This window comes from Vanellus vanellus, assembly GCF_965231255.1.
Source record: "Vanellus vanellus genome assembly, chromosome: 1".
NCBI classification, from domain to species: domain Eukaryota; kingdom Metazoa; phylum Chordata; class Aves; order Charadriiformes; family Charadriidae; genus Vanellus; species Vanellus vanellus.
In genome coordinates, this window is record NC_138905.1 from 150,829,811 (window position 1) to 150,852,059 (window position 22,249).

Sequence of the window (22,249 nt, forward strand, 5' to 3'; positions counted from 1 at the left end):
TGTTTCCAAGAAGAGTCTGTTGATTTAAAAAAAAAAGAAGTTGCAACTCTTTGGGACCAACTTCACGTTTCCAAAAGTGTTGGTCAAAATTGCTTAGTTGACCAAAACCACTTTGATGTATCAGTCCCCTTTCATTCCAAAATCTTCTGGTGATTCTAGGAAAATAAGGAATAATTATAATGATGTTTAAATACAAACAATTGTCTAGTTCATGGGGTATCATTATAATGCACTTTACAGAACTTAAATCTTCAATTTAAAGATTTTGCTGGCTTCACAATGGCACAATTATTTTTAAGAACCATTTTTTATTGTTAAAATTCCATCCATGGCTTTAAGCATGTATGAAATTTGCAAAACATGCTTTAAGCTATTGTCGCTTTGGGTCTGGCTTTTTTATAAGTTTTTATATGTTTTTATACTTTTTTATACTTTCTTATACTTTTTTCATTAAAACTGTCACTCCCCACTATTGCCTTAGCATTTTGATCATTGTGTATTTCTGTACTCATTTATTAGGCAGAGAATCTTTGCCTTTACTTTAAAAGATCTCTCCATTTCTTACTGAAAATTGAAAATTTATTCTGTTCCTTGAAAAATATCTTTATATTAGCTAAGTTTCACCTAAATTATTTATCTTTTTTTTTCTCTCCTTTTCCCCCCAGTGTTTCATCAAAGAGTGTGCAAACCATGTGGCTCAAATGTAAATACTGTTAGCCCGGAGTAGAACAATTTCAGACAAATTTATCAGGTTCAACAAGCAATGTTTTGCTTGTTAATAGTAGCCACTAATCTCAAACCTGGTTATTACTAAGTAGCTTGAATTATACTGTCTTCTTTAATCCCTGTTAAAAGACTGAAGGGCTCTGCTCTGCATTCGTTAAAACTTCCGCTGTGTGCTGATGTGATGTGCCAAAAAAGAATGGGATTTAGAATGAAAAATCTGGTGAGAAATTATTTTATCTTTATGTAGTGGATCACAGTTTCATAGTCTGCAACAGCTGTATTTCTTCTGGATGTGATACGGTGAAAAATGAAAAGTAAATTCAAGAAATGAAAATAAAGACAAGTCCTTCTTTCCCTCTGAAGTGTAGCAGTTTGAGTCTCCATGTGTAGAAGGGAACTGAAACCAGGTCTGAGGAGTTTACTGTATGAGCCTTTAGAGTTACTTGTTGCAGTACTTAGCATCCAACTTCTTCTAGCTGCTTTCTAAATCTGGATCTGTCTACCAGTCAGTCTGAAAAAGGGGATGTGAAACAGATCTTTCATCTCCTTACAGTGATTTATGGGATGATGGCATAATTGTAAAGAACTGGGGAGGACGGTAAGAGAGGGAGAGCAGCTACATAGCTTGATGCCATTCTGGAATATTGCTGGAAATGCAGTAGCCTCCTGCCTCTGGCCACTTTAGATCACAGGAAGTTTTTGACTGTAAATCTCAGTGACGTGTTTTACAAGGGTAAGTATGTGCTTTCTCAAATTGCAAGAGGTTTGGGTAATAAAGCCAAAGAAACAATGCTAACGAGATTTCTTTTGGCAGGTCTCTGTGAGATCTCTCTCCTGTGTCTGTCTCACTTGTGCATATCTGCTTAGGTCAGCGAGTAAGCAACATTGTCTGACTTAGCTGCAGAGGTTGAACTGAGCTTCGTATACACCCAATCTGGCTGTTTTGGAAGCAAAACTGGGGCACAGTCTTAAGACTGGCTCTGCCTTTGGTTGTCAGTTAACCTGCTATTCTGAGGCATCTCAGAGAAGATACTCCATTCTGGTATTATTTAGTGGTGTTTTCCATTTGCCTTTGAAAGCGCAGTTGTCTGCATATGAAGCAACTGAATGAGTTTCTTCACCTGCTCCCCCTCAGTGGAAACGTTAGCACTCTCAGCTGGTGCTTATCAGTTCCATAGCCAAAATTGTAAGAAAAAATTGTAGATCTCACTGCTTTCTAACAAGCTCAAAATTAGCCACCAAGATGTCCGACCCATCAACATTGTGCTGTTCTCGTTGAAGGCAAGAGAAGTTTCTACTAGCTGTTTCTGTAAGGTCCAGTCATGCAAGATTTATACTCTGTGTAGAAAAAAACACGCTGTCCTACCCCATGTTAGGCATCTACTGGCTTGGAATCTAAGTTTCGGCGCTTCTGTAAGATTGTCAGTTTAATCAGAAATGTGAAATGCATCTAGTGAACAAGAAAATGGAGGAAGGAAACCCTGCCGTGCTTTCTGTGTTTAAAATAAACTTGCCGAGAAAAATCTAGATGCATTACCTGATATATGAAAATAGCTGTTATGGTAAAAATGTGTAACTTTGCATTGGGAAAGCCCTCTTCGGTACCAGGCAATAGTCACACTGCCCACATGCTCAAAGTAATCTATTTCACTGCACTTGTGATGAATTGTGAGTCTGTTTTTCTTAGGCTTTCAGAACAAGCAAGAACAATTCTGTTTCATTTTTCTGGAGAAGAAGTGAGAAGTAACTCGAGAAAATGTCTACGATGATTTTTTTTTTCTTGTTTATCATTGAATCTGCCACTGGTAAGTATAAATCCTCATTTCAACAGTAGAACCTGCAAAATATTTGCTGAGTATGTGGCATCTTGACAGTTGCTTAGAGTGGGGCAAGTTTCGTATTTTGCAGCTAAGAACAAAATCTTAAAAGTTTTGGCAATTTCAGCCTGACTCCAGACTTGTGGTCCAAAATACCAAAATTATGAAGTAAAAAGAGCAGAGGTGCTACCTGGAGACACCTGATGATGTCGTATGAGAGCATGACTGTATGAAGAGCCACAGCAAGGAAGAGAATGAGTCTGCTTCTTTTCATTCCATTCGGAAGTGTGGTCGCAATAGTGGCTAAACAACACTAATCTCTGAGAACCTCAGGAGAAATAGAGACCGAAGGCTTATTTTATCTTTGGCTATTGTTAGACCACCGTCCCTTTTCTGTATTTTTTGACTTCTGCAAAGGTATATTTGGGAAATTTGATTGGAAAAGCAGACTTTGAGACTAAATTTTACATGCATAATCTCATTCCAAGGCAATTTATCTGAATTTTTTTAAGAAACCAAGCCACGTAATGATTTAGTTTTAATTAAGAAGATATGGAAATGTTAATGAAATTTCCTATGTTAATTCACAGAATCGCTGCTTTTATGGCAGTTGACCAGTTCTGAGGATTAGCCATATTTGTCAAGTCAAACCTATATGTAAGAATTTCTCCTTTCCCCTTCTCTTTGTGGCAGCTGCTTCACTGTAGAGTGAGATTCTGCTGTTTGTGCCTGTTTGATTCTGACACTGTTGGACCCACGTGAAAGAATCTTAGGGAAATGTCCTTTTTCTCACTCTCCTTTTCCTTCTGCTTTTGCTTGGGTGAGGTAGAATAAAGACTTGGAAAACTGAGTTCCTAGACTGAAATAAATATTGCCGCAACAAATAATTACTGCCAAACCACTCTGCTGAAGGAAAGTCACTTTATAAAAGACCAGTGGCACTGAAAATCACTTTAAAGTCAAGCTAATGCCATTTTCTGAAAGAACTACTTGGCTTCCTAACGTATCTTTTTTTCCACTGTCTCTGAAGAGAAGCTGTGCCCCCTTCGTGCCTCCATTGATGTGCTAGAAGGGGAATATTTTTTCCTTTGTTATCTTGAGTCAAGGCAAGAACATTTTCAGGAAGAAGCATACACAGTCAAGTGGTACAAAGAAAATGCTGGAAAGCAGCACCTGATAAAGGAAACACATGGAATGGTTTCCCAAAGGAATTCTCTGGAGTTTTGGCCAGCTGAACTCAGTGACTCTGGGAATTACTCGGTCACTCACAGGTGGGTACACAAGCTGGTGGGTGAACATCTTGCCTTTGCTCTTGTCTATGAGGAAGCTGATTTCTTTGTCTTGCTTTGGGTTGCTCATGGCATCCATACAAAGGAGGTGCAGGGAACTGCATTGACTGTGGTCTCATTTTCCACATCATTTCACAGTAACCATCCAGGCAGACCTATAATATTTACAAATAGCTACAGCCTTTTAAAGGTGCTGTAAACCTTTCGATAAGGCAGGTGGCATTTCTGCTGCTTTGTGATTAATTGCCTAAGCAAAATGAGTGACAGACAACCCTTCTCTCCACTGCCAAGTAAAAGGAAACGTTTGCTTGTCTTCTCCACCAGACTTGTTCTTCCTTCCTACGTTGAGTGGATCTCACCCGATGAGACCTGCCAAGTGGTCTAATTGTGTAGTAACGTGGCATAGCTGAACTCTGGTTTCTGCGCAAATCTTTGCATGCTTGCAGCCATTCAAAGAACAAATGAAATAATGCAATTTGATTTCTTACTGCTGTAGAACATCACAGGTCAGCAGGAGAAATAAGGGTGGGCCTCAATTATTTGGTGGGTAATCTTCATTAAACCACCATGAAAGACTAAAGGACTGAATCAAAGGTTTGCTGCATGGAGTTCTTATGACTAAGTTGCACCAAGATTGTAATTCAGTATTTACAATTGAAGCAATAATGAATTTTAAGCAGATGATCTTGCAGGTAATGATTTGTGCTGTTCTCCGGGTAATATTTTTAAGGTTCTTGCCTGGTTCGTAAAGGTTATGGGACTACGGATACTGAAAAATGCTCTCCACATTTCTCCAGTAACAATGCAGAGACAAGTTCAATAGTTTACAGTTTTAAGCTAGATTTCAATTGTTAACTTCCAAGTTTTCTAGGAAGCTGAAAATGTCATGTTTTATTTTTCCATGTATCATTATTATTATCGTCTTGCTGATATTATTTTTAAAAGTACTGACTCGCAGTATCTGAAATGATGAATATTATAAATGAAAAGTCTGCTGGTAGAATAATTCTTTTGGGTTTGTGTGATTTCTTTTTAATTGTAGAGCACTTTATCCAAATAAGCGGTAAAGCTTGAGAAAGTTTTTACTTGTGTGTTGATCTTAATCTTAAGAGAATTGTCTTTAGGGGTGATGAGTGTGGTAGTTTGGCTACTTTGTTGTGCAAGGTTGTACAAAAGTGGTGTATTATTGAGTACGGACATTTGTCTGAAGGAGCACAGGTGAAGCCAGCTCGTCAGTTTTGGTGTGTAGGGGTTAACATTAGATAATACCTGACATAGGCTTGTCTGTTGTCATGGACCTGTACTTTTCATATCAAGTCTGAATTCAGCTTTAAATTTTGGCCTTATTGATGGCCTTGTTCAGTCGTCCATGCGGTCACTTCACTAAATATGGTGCCAAAAACTATTAAATCTAACCGCTCACTCTACTGCTAGCACCTAACCAGTAGTATAAAATGCATGCTCTGACTTATTTTGGCATGGGGAGGCATAGGTGAGGATCACACCTGAATCGCCAGGCTACCAAAGGAAGGTGTCATGAGGAGTCTAAAGGACAGAAGGGAGGAAAGCTGTGATAACTGCAGCCTTCTTTCCTGTTCCTTGCATGCAGTTTTATGATTATTTTAAGGACATGGAGTAATGACAGTAAATCCACAGTAAATTGCAAGAACTCTGTAACATGAATATGAAAAAAATGTAAACGTTGAAACTGAGAGAAACAGCCTTACATGTAGGAGTCAACAGGAAAAGACCTCAAGTAAAACTGTTAGGATGAAATTTGTTAAAACAACTCTTTGTTGGAAAACAAAAAATGCCTGAGTCCTTTGTGAAATGTCCTGATTTGCTGATTTGCTTAAGCAAGAAACTCAAAAAAAAGGTTTCGATTACATCAAGGCATTCATTTGGAATTAAGAGTTTTTATTTTCTGCTTTTTTATTTTATTTTCCTAGGACTATATTATGCCAATACATTTTAAAACTCAGTTTTGAAAGAACGCATCTTTATTTTGGAAAAAAAAAAGTTTCTTAATTAAAAGAATATATTTTTGACCACTCTGAAACTTTTGGTTTTTTAAATTTCTTTCTGTTAGGCCCATACATGTACTCATTTTTCTGTTAGGATCAGAATGAAGACACACGCCAGAATCTTGCAATCCTCACGTAGGAACTCTCCACAGGTCTCACCACTGGGTCAATTGGCATAAGGGGATTTTTTTCATGGGATTTTAGTGGGACCTTGGTCTTAGCTTATATGATGGTACTCACTATTGGCAAGCATATTAAAGCAGTCACATTTCAGCAAATACAGAATATTTGCAGAAACAGTTTTCTGCAGAGACAGAGGGCTTTTAGTAGTCCCTATTGATAGGGAAAAATTGTGGGCTACTGTGAACTACTGCATTGGTTTAAGATTTAAGAAGAATGACAATTAGAATTGAATTAGTTTTATTTCAGAGCATTTACAGTAGGTTAAAGTTCTGGTTTTGAAAGCAGATGTTCTAAGTATATTTTTATTTATCTATTTTATTTTCAATCATTTAATTTAAAGATAAGTATTTGTAAGATATATGGGGAATAATTTTTAGAGTGTGTATAACTGTTTAGGCAGTTTTAGTGAACAAAATGACAATTAGATATACTGCAGATTTTCAAGAAAAGTGACAACACATGTTGACAGATTTTGCAAACTAATGAAATTCAGGGACTTTTTTCCTGATATGTTACAACTGACAATATGCAAGAAGCGAGAGCTAAAAATGATATAACAGTGTATTTATGGTGTATTATCCACTTATTGACTTAAATATGAATCAGAAGTTCTCCAGTTAAAGCAGAAGTGTCCCACTGAGACATAGCATAGATAGCTAAAGTGTGCGTGTGTGTGTGTGTTGATGTGTTCACATGTGTTCGCTAGTGTAGTAGACTTAAGATATAAATTCAGGAATTAGTAGACATCACCTGTAAGCCTGAGTGTGTCCATCTTCAGCAACAATTCTTGAAAATAAAGGACTTCATATGCATTTGTAGTGGGAGTGATAAGCAGAAAAACTGTGTCACACATTTTTGGCAGGATTTCTAATTTGTATGTTTTTTCATAGCTTATATCCTGTGGTTATCAAAGAGAAAACCTGAATACAAAAAAGCAGGTCATCTGGTTGCTCTGTGTTGGTGACCTCGAAACTGAGGCAAATTACAGGTTCCTGAAAAAACCAAAAGTACAGAGGTTCCTCATAAACACATGACAAGTTTTAAGATCCTAATACTGCTCACTTTTTCAACGTGTTTAGAACAGTTGAAAGCAGTGGGAGCACATATATTTAGAGTTAATATTGCAGTTTGGAAGGCAGAGTTTATTGTAGTTTGGAAGGCAGTTTCTTGGAGTAGATTGAAATGTTGAGATAACCCTGGCTTGTTGCAGTGAAATAGCTAAGGGGTGACTTAGCGTTGGCTATGTATCCCGTAAAATTGGTTTAAGTTGTTCTCTAAGGGCTTTCACTTCCTCGTATCCTCTTCTGAGCCAAGTTAGTTTTTGTTGTTCTTTCTTGGTGGGTTTGGCAGAGGCAGTTGAAAGGCAGTTGAAAGGCAGAAATGGTTTTGTTTCCCGCAAATTATCACTAAAGAATCTCAGCAAGTGAAAACTAGGATAGAAAGTAACAGCTCAGACAGTAGCAGTTTAAGAAATACAACTTGATGCATTTTTTGTTGAGAATCATGTATATGGCAGACAGTTAGAAATTACGTAGGCCAAATTCATCTTAGTTTGTATAGGTATGGTTTTGTCACCTTCAAGGGGGCTGCTCCTTGCCAGATTTTGGCTTGTCAGGTAGAACATCTTGATCCACTTCAGGTGAAATCCTCTTATTTGTTGAAGTGATTTCAGCAAATACGATCGCAGAAGAAAGCCTCTGTGGACTGACAGTGCTGAGGACAACACGCGGCTTTATTGATCTTTTTCTTCAATCTGCTGAATCTAGATAGAAAAACCATATGTATTTTATGGCTAGCTCTGTAATTGCCTGTCCAGCAGTGTTCAGATACACACAGACTTGGTGGAATTAGTTGGACCTAATGTTTATGCCTACACCTAAACTTATCTTAGGTACCTTTCCTGTCAGGGAGAGAGAGAGGCCTTTCTGGGGCACAGATTATCTTGTCCTAAACCAAACATATAAAATAGGTCATGTACACTGCACTCTAAAAGGATGACTATTGAGTGTGGTCCCACTGCTGCCTGTGATTAGTAGCTCTGATTTAAATGTGTAAATGTGATGCTGAAGAATACGTGAGAAGGACTCCACCCACCGTGAATACTCATGCGAGTACATCTCAGATGGAAAACTTTTGATAAGGTTTTTCCTGTTTATGACACCATAGTTAGCTGATTGAGAAACCAAACTGCTATGTTTTGATTTAGATAGTCAATTGCAATTATGAGTAATGAATATCTCAGGTGAGTTAGGAGAGCAAAGAGAACCTGTGCAGGCTGAAAAGGGGCTACAATGCGAAGAGAGTGAGCAAAATACGTAAATATATGTATCTGGAGAGCTTAGAAAAGGGGAAAACCCCAACCCCAAACTTGGTCTAAATTCATTGTATAAATGATGTCCTAATAGTTCTTCTGAATGTTGTAAGAGTCAAAGGCATGTCAGTCAAGAATGGTGTTTAAGCTGACAGACTCGTCAGGCTTGCTTCTCCATTTCAACTGCTTTCAACCCTTAGCCCTTCTCATTGAAATGATACTTGACTAGTTTCAGTTCTGGGAACGATTCCTTTTTCTTTTCTTGGAGTCAGAACGGTTCAAACATATTTATGAAGATATGACTGACAGTGGAGGGGAGTGGTCTGTGATTGCTGCTTTTGCTTTTGTTCAGTAAAAAATAAGAGCTTTATGCACTAATTGCAACATTAACTTTGCCAAAGTTAGGCCAACTTTGCCAAACTTAAGCCAAAACTCCTCCAGCTTCTTTTCCCTTGATAGTCATCTATTTGGACATATCCAGCAATGAAATAACTCACAGCCATAATCTGATTCTTTAGAGGAATATGTGGATAGAACATAGTAGATATCTGAATGACAATGGTCAGCTCCTAGATGTTCAAAAGAGGTATTTTTGGAGCATATTCACCTGAACTTCTATAGATACTGCAAGGGACGTGATAACTCTGCCTTAGGAGCAGTACGTCTTCCAGTCAACCTGGGGTGGCCAGCTACTGTAAATCTCTGAGCAGTGCAAACTGAAAGACAAAGAGATGACTCCTTTCCAAAATGCCTGGTTTTGCAGACATGCTTGAATCCATAAGTGGTTCTGTAATTCATGAGACTTGCATAGTTTAGAAATATTTCCAAAATAGCGATGACTACCTGCACAGTGTCAATCAATGAATAAAGTTGCTTTGTGAACAATAGCTGAGTTGCCCATCTTATTTTTGCCATATTTTACAATATATTTTTCAGTTACTGCTTTAAACCTTGGCAATGCATAGGAGATTAAACCTGCAAAATCACTAGCTGATTCAAGGTCTTAAAACTCTTTTATGGTTACTTGTAACTATACATGATGCCACAGATAGTGGCATCCCTGTTCTGGTCAATACAGCGTATACTGTGATATTTCATAGATATAATTGTATTGTCAAATGTTTTGTGATACATGATTTAGTTTAGATAACCTCTTTTGTTATGGGAAATAACACATACTTGGGGGTGGAAAACTAATAAAGGGCAATATAAATAATTAGGTCACTGTAGATGTACTTCTACCTAACTTCTACCTAGAGAATTTATTTGTATTTTGTTGTATAACTCACTAAGCTATATTCCTTTAAAAAGCTCTTAAACCTGATTTTGCTTTTTTTTTTTTCATAGCAACGGAAAACAAAATTTCACAATTCAAAAGTGGACCTTGAATGTGCTTGAGAGAAATAAAAGCAGCTGTTTCAACAAAAATCATTTAACTACAGAAATTAAAAATGCTGGAACTGGTCATTCACTGAAATGCAGTGATTTGTCTGTCAATGAAAATGACAGCGTAACGTGGTACAAGGTAATTACTGAAACAGTGTCACTCAAATAATTGGCTATAGAAACAAAACATCTGATTGCAGGAAAAAATTAATTATAACAAACAAATTTTTAGAAGCATCTACAAACCTTTTAAATCTCTAATTTCTCAGGTTATTAGGGAAAAAACCTTTAGACAGATATACAAAAGAAAGCTTTTCTCTGCTCTCCTATTTTTTAGAAAAATGTACCTGTAATTAGAAATTATTAATAAACTGGTAGTTTGGAGTGGTAAAAGATCTGATACTTATGTCTGTCTGCCAATTTAGCCAGCAGCTGGTTTAGCCAAATTCTACTTTGCTGATACAGATATTATCCTGAAGCTAAATGAGGTGCCAAGATACTTGTTTTACAGTTGGCATCTGCTTGTAAAGTAATTGCAAACTTTTCAGTTTTGCTCTTTCTGAACATTTTTTTCAAAATGTGTAACAGATCCAGTTCTGTTCATTTTAGGCAAATCATGCGTCTTCTTTGTACCAGCTTTTGTCAGAACAAAGATAATAGTCGTGTAAGCACCTGTAACTACTGGGTGTTGTGCTCAACCATTGGACGAAGCACCCTGTAAAGGTTTCTTCCATGCCATCCCTGTGCACAGCCATGACCAATGCTCCTTATTCCTCTCAGGTGTCCTGGTTGGAGTAACAGACCCTGTTTGCTCCACGTTGAATCAGTTTCAGGAAAGGATTTTGACAGCTTAAGTACGGGCATCTGGGTTCTGCCTGGCAGAACGAGCCACTGCCCTGCTTTCTTCTCCTTCAGGGCCTTGTAAGACAGGACCATTGATGGATAGGGCCATAGGTGGATATGTTTTTCTCAGTAAAGGACCGCACCCCGGAGTGACCTCTCTCACGGCTAAGCGGAGCATATATTTTAATGTCTAATACTGTGTGAGACAGATGAAACGGCCATCCTTGCGCCTAAATATCCTTTGGTGCTTGATTGGGTGGAAATTTTCAAAGCCTTGCTAACACAGCCCGAGCTGAGATGTAGATAAAACAGGATGGTCACACATGCGTATGTATAAAAGCCGGGTAGTAAGTGTATGCCTACGGGAAATGTCCGTTCCCTGGAAAATTTCCAACAGTGATCATTTCCCTCCTTAATCGAAGGCAACTCAGACCAGAACCAAATATTGCTGTGTTTTCACAGAGCATTTCACTTAACGTGTGCTATGAATTAAAAACAAACAAACAAACCAACCAGAGTTTGTTTTGGGGGATAAGGAGGGTAAACAAGTGTGAGTCCAACTCTTGTCACCCTCTGAGATGGTCACTTTCCCTATTGTTGAGGCATTTTGCTTTAACCCGAAAGCTCCTCTTAAGCCTGGACAACTTTTGGCCACAAGCAGGTGACACCTACGGACCCAAGCCATCATTTTGAAATAAATAGATCGGTGCATTTAAACTCCCAATACAATATTTTTATAGTCAGACGTTTACTTGGAATTGCAGTGCTCTCAACTTCGAATGGGTTGAATGATCAAATGTTGCATTTAAGTGACCGTGACTGAAAATTGGGCCTCACCCCTTTTGGGTGAGATGAATGTCATTGAAAGAGTGATGGTGACATTTTGTTTCGAAAATAATTTTTAACTTCTTTAAGGTTTTGAATGTATGTTTGCTACAGAATAGTATTTCCTGTCTTTATTGATGCAGGACTGTAAGAACTATGAAAATGAAACAGAGCGGGAGCTGGATTTCAAAACCTTAATGGTACAGCACTCTGGGATATATACCTGTAAAATTTTAATCAGTCATGAAGGAAAGATATACCACAGCACAAATACAATTAAACTGGTAGTAGAAGAAGGTAAGAAAGCTTTCCGAAATTTTGAAGCACGCTTTTTTGTTCTCCTTACTATGGGAATTTTTAATTACAGCTCTCCTTTGATAAATATACACAAGGGTGATCAAATCTGGTAATCTGAACTATTTTGCAATAATTTCAAAAATAAAAAAAGCAGAAAAAGAAGTTTATATGACATACTACCAATTTTGGAAAATTTATTTAGTATGTTTTCACTGCAGTTATTTTTTTTTGTTTGTTTCAAAGTTAGCTGCTGTAAGTCATAAACTTACAAAGAGTTTTGGGGCAGACCCTTTCCAACCATTGTAAATTATGCAGGGTATATGTATGCATGTGAAAAAAATTCAACAAGACATACTGTGTTTTAAACTACTCAATAATGCCAAACTCCAATGTTCTTTGAACACTCAATGTTCTTTGAATTAAATGGAATCTATGTTATTAGTTTTAGAAATAAAGCAAATGTGTAATTTTTATTGTGGCAGAATGTAAGTAAGCTATTACTTCAATAGCAGTACTTCTTTCTATTTTAGATGCACCGGAGGCTGTAACTTTGGAGATAGTTGGACACGATGAAGAAATTGAAACAGAAATAGGTATCAAATTCGTACAAGAATCTTTGTGGTAGCTACTGCATATATATGCTTTTATTCTGATCTCTTTAGGGTTGATGGTCTGGCTAAGTGTAATCAAACTAAGAATTGTCTGTGCACCCTCCTGGATCTGATCCATCTTCACATCTGGTTATATTTTGCCTAGTGCATTCCATGATTGATATACAGGTGCACTAAATTTACCCTCTTACAGAGGCAGAAGCTGAGGTTGCTGCGATGACCAGCAAGAGAAAGTGGTGGTGATGATAAACCACTCTCCATGGCTTTCTTTTGTAGACAGCAAACCCCATGGAGTGATGTGTGAAAGCCGCCTGGTTTGTTCAGCAAAGAGCAATAATGAGTAATCCCCTTAATACCTGATGCAGTTGGGGATGCTATTCTGCAGGGAAATGAGAAGCGTGAGGGCTGACAGTCCTGGCAATGTGAGCATGCAGATCTGTCACTGATGCAAAGAATTGGTTATATTGTCAAAAGCCAAACCCTTGACTGTGCTTCTAGCTGGGAGTAGTAGATAACACAGTCTGCAGGCTTCATACGGGGTTGGACAGGATCCGGAATTTTGTGATTGAGGCTGTACGTTTTTTAAAGCAGAAATTTACCTGTCTTTGTCCTTTCCTATGCCTCCAGTCTGGTTACCCAGTCCTTCCTTTCCAAGTCTGAAAAATTATATTTACCTCCTCTGTTGCTCATATGTGTATCTCATTTGCTCAGCCGGGACCTCAGATGCTTATTTTCCTTCCTTCCTACAAATACCAGTTGGTACGTCCTTTTTCCAATGGTAGTACCCCAATCCTGTGATGCCTCATGTCTCCCAGCCTCTCAGTACACCCTTCCCGCACGGTTCTCCCCCCTTACTGTGCTTGTCCCAACCCTTAGAAGGCAGCAGCATTCAGCATAAAATGATTATGAATCATCTGTCTTCCGTTTCTTATCTGGATTGATAAGATCATTTGATAAGGTCGTTCAATTACCTAGTGAATGATGAGACAGATGGTGTGGTGGAGAGTGAAGGGAATTTTGGATGGCCTTTCAAACTTGTCATTGCTTAGATGGTGTTCCATAATATTTCCCCGAAAATAGCTGTTCAGTAAGGTGAAAAGGCTAGAGTTGCAAGGTAGATGATACTAGAAGTTTAGGTCTATGATTCAGTCTGTTTAACTGTGATTTGGATTTCTAAGGTCTGAGTCGAAGACGGGCAGATTTTCAACTGAATCCTGCTTTAAATATTCTTAAGCAGTTCCACTGGAAGCATCCACTCTGGTAAATCTTGGGAAGGCAGCTTATAGTGGGTCCCCTTAAAGAATTCCTGGGCAGGCCTCGCTTACTGGAAAGCACTTGTGCATGATGGCCTGGACAAGAACTAACATGCAGCTTTTGTGGCATTCTGGAAACAATACTGGCACAGCCTAGAAATGGTGGTGTAAAGTTGCAGATACCCTCAGGTCCAGCTTCCCATGACAACGTTTAAAATAAAATACCTTGCCCATCATCAAATCTCACACTGCAGAGCTGCAGCCTTCTGTCTTTATTTTCCCAAGTGTACAGTTGTCTTTTTACTTTTGCTCTTTCTTATAACTAATTGGACTCTAGGGGGTGGTTCCTGTCATTTCCATTTAGTGCTCTGAAATGGTGCAAAGTGGCTGTCCAGCTAAGGGACTCATTCATACTTTCAGGATTATACTGATTTCCAGGTGTGGAGCTCAGATGAGAATTTCTTCTGTGAGACTTCAGCAGGGGCTCTAAGAGGTTTAGTTTTTCCTTTCAGTAAGACTGTATACTTTAGCTATTATGATCAATAGGTTGTAATTTCGCTTACCAGTTACTTACTTTTACCTGGCGCTGGGGTGCTGGTGGTAGGTTGTCCTCTTCTATTCTCTGCCTGCAGCACACAGTTTAGTTCATAGAATGATAGATGTCTCGAGCTGGAAGGGACCCATATGCAGGGACCAGGATCAAAGGCAGACCAACAGACAGAGTCCTCCTCAGATGTCGGCCATTGAAGAAAGAGGGCTGACACTTTGATCCCTTGGCTTCTATACTGAGCATGAGTCAGATGGGATGGAATACCCTGGTGGTCAGTTTTGGGTCACCTGTCCTGTCTGCTCCTCCCCGCAGGTGGGACCCCTCTACGTTTTTCTGCTTCCGACCCTCCAATGGGGCAAATACCAAAGTTAGCTGCCTTGGGTGCAAAAAGTATAAGCAAGAGCCTCTCTGCATCCCATTCCTTGGCATCAACTATAAGCACAGGTCTTTATCACTCTGAGACTGAAAAGCGTCTCCGCAATATGCTGTTAATTTCAGTAGTTAGAAGAGGCTCAGCTATAAAGTAAAATTACTGAACAGAAAATTGGTCCTGTTTTACCTCAAACCAGGACAGAGTGCAACTCCTTTTAGTTCTCTAAAGCCTAAAATGCTCAGGCCTATTTAAGCTCTTTTGGATGTGATAGAGTTTATCTGAGAAAAAGCGGTGGATGACTGTCACTCTGCAACAAGGTGCAAGAGAGCCCTGTGCGCGGTTGCCAAAGCACCACCTGTGCAGGTGGAACAGGTATGAAACATCATGCAGGGGCTACAAAGTCCACAAAGAAGCACAGCTCATGGGATACATTGCCTGGAAAGCTGACATTTTACTGCATTGTGAACATGAATGCTACTTCTGATTAGATCTTCTCATGTTATGCTTTGTTTAGGTAAAGAAGAGATACTCAATTGCACAGGTTTCTTGGGTTATTATATGCGAGAAGATGCCAGCCTCTACTGGTTAATTAATCAAACATTTCCAGAAAAATGCTCAGGTATCCCCGAGAATGAACCTTCAATATGTGAAGAAGAGTTAGAAAAATTACAGTAGGTTTCCTGAAAATACTGCACTTTTGTTTGTGTGTGATAATGTCCTGCAATTTGTGGACTGCAAATTCAGTAAAATGTCTGAGGTTATTTTAGAGCTTTTTTTTCTCAAAATATGCCTCTCAGCTGGTTGTAGGTTTCTGTACAGAGAGTGTTGCTAACACCATTCCTTGCTGCAGGTTGGGAAACAAGTTCTATGTCACAAGGCTACTACGGATTAAAAAAGTAACAGATGAGGACATGCATCATAATTTCACCTGCATGTTGCAAGCTGATGAAAGAACACAAATAAAAATAGTGAAATTGAAGAAAGGTATGGTATAACCTATGAATCGTATTCTTCATACATTATTATTGATTGTGCCAGCCTTCTCAATCCTGAGGGCAGGGTGCTGATCTCAGAACATCTCTCCAGATATGTCTGTGTGCTTATGAAGACCCTGGTCAGTCTAGCGCTGGACCTAACAACCCCCGCTGGGTGATTCCTCCTGCTCTGAGACCGGGGCAGCAGGGGTTGCTGCTACGTCTGCTGGAGCAGCTGTGCGAGGGCTCCATAGTTCAACCGCTGCTGCTGTGGACACAGCTGGGAGACTGAGCTGTGCTCTGGCCGACAGATCCCTAGGTGGCACTTTGTTAGGTCCCATGACAGAGCGTTCCCTGTGCTCTCCTACTCATCAGATTGGTGGGATCATAGCAGTTAACTTCCCAAGGCTTATGCCTTATGTGTATTTTGGGTTTGATTTTGTTTTCCCCCCACTCCTCCCCCATAAAGGTCAATCTTTTATGTTCCTGATAATGCCTGAAATGTTCTGGCGACAGTTTCTCTGTTGTCAGGGACTCTATCCTAGCTGTGGAAAGCTGACCTCTACTATATAGTAGTACTTCACATTTATAGTCCAGACAGCCTGGAGATTCACAGTAAATGGGCATTCCCCTCTTGTTCTCTATCTCTCTCAGAGCTTTCCAAGCTTTATTGGGAGGAAATATGTGTAAATAGACTATTTGAAAGATGATGCATGTAATGAAGCAGATTAAATACAGTCTACAATAAGCATGACTTGACAGTGCCTTCATAAAGACTTCAAAAAGATTTAAGGGTTAAAATCTATATTTGGAACTAAAAAGGCAAAAATAACAGAATAAAAAAATAATAATAATTAAAAAAAAAAAGCCTGAAAGAGCCTAAAGACAGAAGGAAAAAAAAAAAAAGATCTTGGCAAAAGATGACATTAAGGACTGTTATGGGTGGACTGGGAGAGGGGTGAAAGGTAGAGAATAACAGGAAATAAAGAACCTGAAGGAAACTCATCATAAAAGTGGGTGACCACCAGTTTGGGATGCTGTGCGTCCATAAGTATCTCTAGTGTCAGTCTTGATCCCACATACAGTTCCTTTATGTGTGTGGAGGGTGTGTGATTGTGTGCAAAATTGTTTCTCCAGTTTTTAGAGTAATCCATGTTCTCTAGTTCTTCTCCATCTCAGGACAAACAGCATGCCTATGTGCTTATTAGTATTAGCGTAAGTGTTAGGGTTAGTATTAGTATTAGCAGGAGAGGATTCACATCAACCTTGTGATTTTGGGGGATGATTTTGAGATGCTGTCAGTATTGAATGCAGTAATCTTGTCATATAATACTCTTTGTTAAGGCTGTGATTTCCTGGGTTTCTGTTTTACAGGGAACACCCGAGATTTGCCTGTGCACATATTTACAACTGGAATGGTCCTTGCTGTACTGTTTCCATGTGTTGCTGTAGCTGTGGTGCTTGTCTGTGTGATGTTTAGAGTTGACTTAGTTCTATTTTACAGGAACATATGCAGAAGAGATGACACTGTTGGAGGTATGACTTGGCTAATGCTGACGTTGAAATAGGTGTATTAATTAAAAAATAGTTTCTTGTAGGTTCTATAAAACAATCATCTTTGAGAAAGGGGCAAAATAAGTCCAGGAGTTTTGTGAGTAGAAACAGCAAAGAATATGTAAAAGAGAACTTGATGGTCAGGTGCTAAAGCGAGTTTGTTATACACCTGGAGCAGTAATAGCAGATAGACACAGTGAAGAAGCTGCCTCTGGAGAAGGTAGTGGAAGGGACATAGTTAGATGCTGTTCAGATGCGCTCTGTTCTGCCGTATTCTTCATCACAAAAGTTGATGAATGTGGAGAAGTTTACAATTATCTATCTGTAAATAGGATGAGCGCCCCGGAGTTGTCAGGCAGACAGACAGAAATTTGCTTTCACCTCACTGATGCCCCTGAGGTGAAGGTTAAAATGCTTCCTTGACTGTAAAGGCTGTTGCAGTTTTTATAGGTTTGTCGCTAAATGCACTGAAGGAGAGCAGGAGAGCACGCTACCAGTATGACAGTAGGCAGCACGGCTGTCACCTTGACTTAATGAGCAAGCCTGACAGTTGCCCAATTCTGGGTATAATTTTTCTGAAAACCGTGGTGAAAAAGCTTGCTGTACACATGTACCTGATTTTCTTAGCCCTCTTTAGTCTCCAAATCAGCTTGGATATAGCTTGAATAGACTGCAGTGGCTGGAGGTTTCTCAGTAATGGGTGGATGCCATTTATGCCTGCCAGCATTATTTATCTGTTTATCGATGTAGCTGTCACTGTGTATACTGGCTTACAGGGAGGATCTCCGAGAACCTGGACTAGGCCACCCTGGAGGAACTGATTGTCTCATACTGGCAATGGATTTCCTACTCGTAGAGCTCTTGCATGTGTAGGAGTTCATGGGCTTTATTTTTGTGCTCTCTCTTACGAACTACATGTAGTAAAGTATCCGGAAAGGGAAGCAAAGAAGTACACTTTAAGATGCAAAGCTATGTGTGCTGCTGTATCAGTCCAGATAGCTGTTCTGGGGCAAGGTTCAGTTAGATATCGCTCAATGTGGTAGACCTGGCCTCTGAATGGGTCTTGGGTTTTGTGTTTGTAAAATTACTGCCCAAAGCATGACCAGACATGGTACACTCTTGTAATTAAAATAATAGACTGGTTCATTCTATTTTGCCAGTGCCCCTTCTACAGAACTATTTGATAGCCTTAGACAAAGAGTAAAATAAATGTAGAAATCTGCAATATCACTTAAATAGCATTCTAGGTTACAGACACATTTTTTGCTTCCCTTCATTTTCTTGATTGTCACATATGTAACATTAACTGGTTAAATTAATGTGATTTAAAAAAATCCAGCACTTTAATGTAGGAAGGATACGTTGTTTTCAAATATTTTCCAAATGCAATCAGAATCTTTTGTGTCAAATTTAAATTGATTCAGTATTTTTTTGTTGTTGTTGTTTGAAGAACGTTCAGGGTATTGAAGGAAAGAGCAGGAGTTTCTAGTTTCTGCTTTACTACTGAGACAATACTTCAAAAACCAGAATGGTGGATCAGATACTGAATTTCTAATGGTTGCTAACAAGACAACAACTGGTGATTTCATTCCAGATGGGAAAGAATATGATGCGTTTGTGTCTTACTTGAAAGACTGCATTTCTCCTACTGAAGAAGAGAGAGAATTTGCTTTGAAGATATTACCCATGGTATTAGAAGAAACCTTTGGCTACAAGTTATGTATATTTGAGAGGGATGTATGCCCTGGAGGAGGTAAGTGTATTGACTATTCTGTATTGAATATTCTTGTCATTAAATAGGCACATAATTTTCACACAAAGGTAAAAGTCTGTAATTAGAAGGAATTCTGTCAAATGTGTTGTGCATTGAAATGCTACATTTTTCGTTTAATCTAGACTTTGTGCATGCAAAGTTTGCGCACACAGATTTTACGTATTTTGTAGATATATTTATGAATTCACCCACACACATACACAAACACATACCTTTAATTACGCAGAACCAAGATAAACAGATGAAAAAGCTAGCATGGAGAAAGTTAAGGTGAGAACACTGTTTCGCAGTAATAGTGCTCTTGCTCTGCTTTTGCTGAGAGCAGGTGCCTATGAATGACTCTCATTTACTGCACAGAGCAGCTGGTGCCTCTGTGTTGTGTTTTAACCCCAGCCAGCAAATAGCACCACCCAGCCACTCACTCGCTGCCCACAGCTGCAATGGGGGAGAATCAGAAGACTACAAGAGAGGGAAAACTCACGGGTTGAGACAAAGACAGTTTAATAGGTAAAGCAAAAGCTACAAGCAAAGCAAACCAAGGAGTTCATTCCCTGCTTCCCATGGGCAGGCAGGTGTTCAGCCATCTCCAGGAAAGCAGGGCTCCATCATGCGTAACAGTTACTTGGGAAGACAAATGCCATCACTTTGAACATCATATCCCCCCCCCCCCCCCCTTCCTTTTTCTTCCCCCCGCTTTATATACTGAGCATGATGTCATATGGTATGGACTATCCCTCTGGTCAGTTGGGGTCAGCTGTCCTGGCTGTGTCACCTCCCAGCTTCTTGTGCACCCCGAGTCTACTTGCTGGTGGGACGGTGTGAGGAGCAGAAAAGGCCTTGAGGGCTTAGCGACAATCAAAAACACTAGTGTGCTATCAACACCACTGTCATCCCAAACCCAAAACATAGCCTCACACCAGCTGCTAGCAAGAAATTTAACTCTGTCCCAGCTGAAACCATGACACTCTGGTACTAGTTATTCTCAGGTAACTTGTATGTTTGACGTATCTTCAGTGGGGGTTAAAACCATTTTGTGAATGTAATGGATGCCATAACAAAATAGAAATGAGAACATGGAATTTTGTTTCTCTAAGCGGCCTATGGATAGATGGCCTTTTACCGATGCTTGGAAAAAAGATACTGGGGGATTCTGTTTACTCCAAAGTTCTAGTTGAGGAAAAGGATTTCATTGTTAAAAAAACAGAACAGTAAGGTCAGTCAGCCTCCTTCACAAAGCAGGATCTTCTCTCCTTGTACCCGTTTCTGACATATTTTTCTAACCTGTGAGGTGCCACAACTCTCCCAAGCTATATTTTTCCAGTTATTGTCTCTCCTTAAGTATTAAAAAAAGGCCTTCAAAAGCATTTAATTTGATTCTTTCGATAGTTTTAGCTTATTTCCTTGCAATAGTTTTAGCTTATTTCTTTTTCTCTGGTCTGATCCGTTGTGAATATGGAAAACAGAGTATTTTATTCTATTTACAGGACCCTTTGGTGTGTTGTAATACCCTTGTCAGCCTCTTCTCCTCTCAGTTTTCTCTTCTTTCGGTTACTCCTGCAGTTTGCTTTGCCTTTCCCTATAAGGCATGTTTTCTAGATCTCTGGTTTCTTTAGACCTTGTTGTCCCGTGGTGCTGAAGCAAGCACAGGAAGTTGTGCATGAGAATTCGATTAGGTGCGTGGGTGTTTGAAGGGTATTGCCATTTGATTTCATTCGTCGCTTGTCATGACGGAAGTCATGGATCTAAAACACAGTTGGAACTCATTCTGTCATCACATGCTCGTCTTCTCAAACTTGTATTACTGGCAATAGATTTGGGTATTTGGTGATGTAAAGGAAGGAGTAACCTGAGAGTTACTGAATATCTGGAGAGACATTGCTGTTGGTGACTTTCTGTGAAATCACTCCAAAGGTGTCTATTATGAAAAAGCAAAGAGATGTCTGGTTGGAGGAAAAATAAATTTTGCTGCCACCTTCTATCCATGTGACTACTGATAGACAGCTGACTAGGGTAGCTGGAGATTGTGTGTCGGTTTTGTCTGCTCCAGACAACAAGCGTTGGCCATTCCTGAGCTCATTTTCACAGACTCTTAATCTGCGATGCATATTCATCTCTTCTTAGGGACAGGGTGCTTACGTGCTGTCACTTTATAAGGGGAACATTTTTGGTATATGTGCGATTATTAAAGGATAAGTCGGTAAGTGCCTATCCTTTCAATTTAGCTTAATAACACATTTATCTTTAATTTGCAGCGGTTGTTGATGATATTCATTCATTCATTGACAAAAGTCGACGATTAATCATTATACTGAGCCAGAACTACATTTCTGACAGAGCCATATACGAACTTGAGAGTGGACTCCATAAAGCCCTAGTTGAAAGGAAAACTAAAATCATATTAATTGAATATATGCCTATAAGTGACTACAAATTCTTGCCAGAATCACTGTCTCTTTTACCATCAAAGAGGGTTGTGAAGTGGAAAAAGGATAAATCTCTTCCTGTGAATTCCAGATTTTGGAAGAACCTTCGGTACCTGATGCCAGCAAAACCTACCAAGATAAACACCAAAGAGCACTATAATAATCTTGACATAGACTCAGACGGTGTTCGGCCATGGACTGAGGGCTGTGGCTTTAACACTGTTGTATAACAATTCTGGAGGCAGAAGATGCTGCAGAAAACTGCGCATTTTGACAACTACCAGAAAACACAAACTGCACACTTTAGGAAGCTGGTGTTCATAAGAGGCCAAGTTTGAGATCTGTGAAGAATGTAGAAATTTTTACAGTGCTAGGACGATGTTAACCCCAATGCTAAATGCTATCCCAGAGGGTGTTTCCTCAGCAATCTGCACAAGGAGCAGAAATTTGATTCTGTTTAGGACTTACTAAAAGAAATGAAGAACAATGCAAAACATTTTGATTTCACATTTTCCAGTAATGTAGAATGGTATTAGTTATACTTGCATACTTTTTGAGGCCCTTCAATAAATATATTAGTATTTGCAAAGTATTATTATTTATATGCTCTTGATTTTGTATTTTGGTGTTTCCTAAGGATTCTGCTTGAGAATAGACCCAGATGGCTCCTGCCCTAGAGAGCTTGGCATGCAGGCTTTGGGCAATGTCAAGCAGAAAAATCAAGTGAAAACAGAGAAAAGGGAGGGCAGAAAGAGTAGGGCAGATTTGGTTGGACTAACGGTATTCACTACTGACCTGTACGTGGTCTAGACAAGTGGAGAGGGAGTGATTTGGAGGAATTGATAAAGACTGTTTCCATCCTCCTATTTCACTGAGAATACTGTAAATGCTTATTTTGGCAGGGAGGAGAGGCAGACAGGATAGAGATAATAGTATGTAGCTCATGGACACTGATATCCACATTATACCCTGAGCTGCCTTCAGCTGAGGGATGTAGGGGATCTATGTGAAAATGAGATCTTTGGCATGTACATAT

At 39.3% G+C, this 22,249-nt stretch overlaps 1 protein-coding gene across 1 annotated transcript in view; it reads left to right on the top strand.

Moving 5' to 3' along the window:
• IL18R1 (interleukin 18 receptor 1) overlaps positions 1-21,443 on the top strand; it is a gene marked incomplete at both ends in the record, with an annotated part of 25,738 nt that extends 4,295 nt beyond the window's left edge. The window contains 9 exons of the mRNA XM_082493199.1: positions 3,574-3,814; positions 9,698-9,875; positions 11,548-11,701; positions 12,232-12,294; positions 15,003-15,159; positions 15,339-15,472; positions 16,837-16,998; positions 18,611-18,769; positions 21,043-21,443. Coding sequence (XP_082349325.1) covers positions 3,574-3,814; positions 9,698-9,875; positions 11,548-11,701; positions 12,232-12,294; positions 15,003-15,159; positions 15,339-15,472; positions 16,837-16,998; positions 18,611-18,769; positions 21,043-21,443 — 1,649 coding nt within the window. The remainder of the gene's footprint in view (positions 1-3,573; positions 3,815-9,697; positions 9,876-11,547; positions 11,702-12,231; positions 12,295-15,002; positions 15,160-15,338; positions 15,473-16,836; positions 16,999-18,610; positions 18,770-21,042) is intronic.
• Between the last annotated feature and the right edge of the window lie 806 nt (positions 21,444-22,249).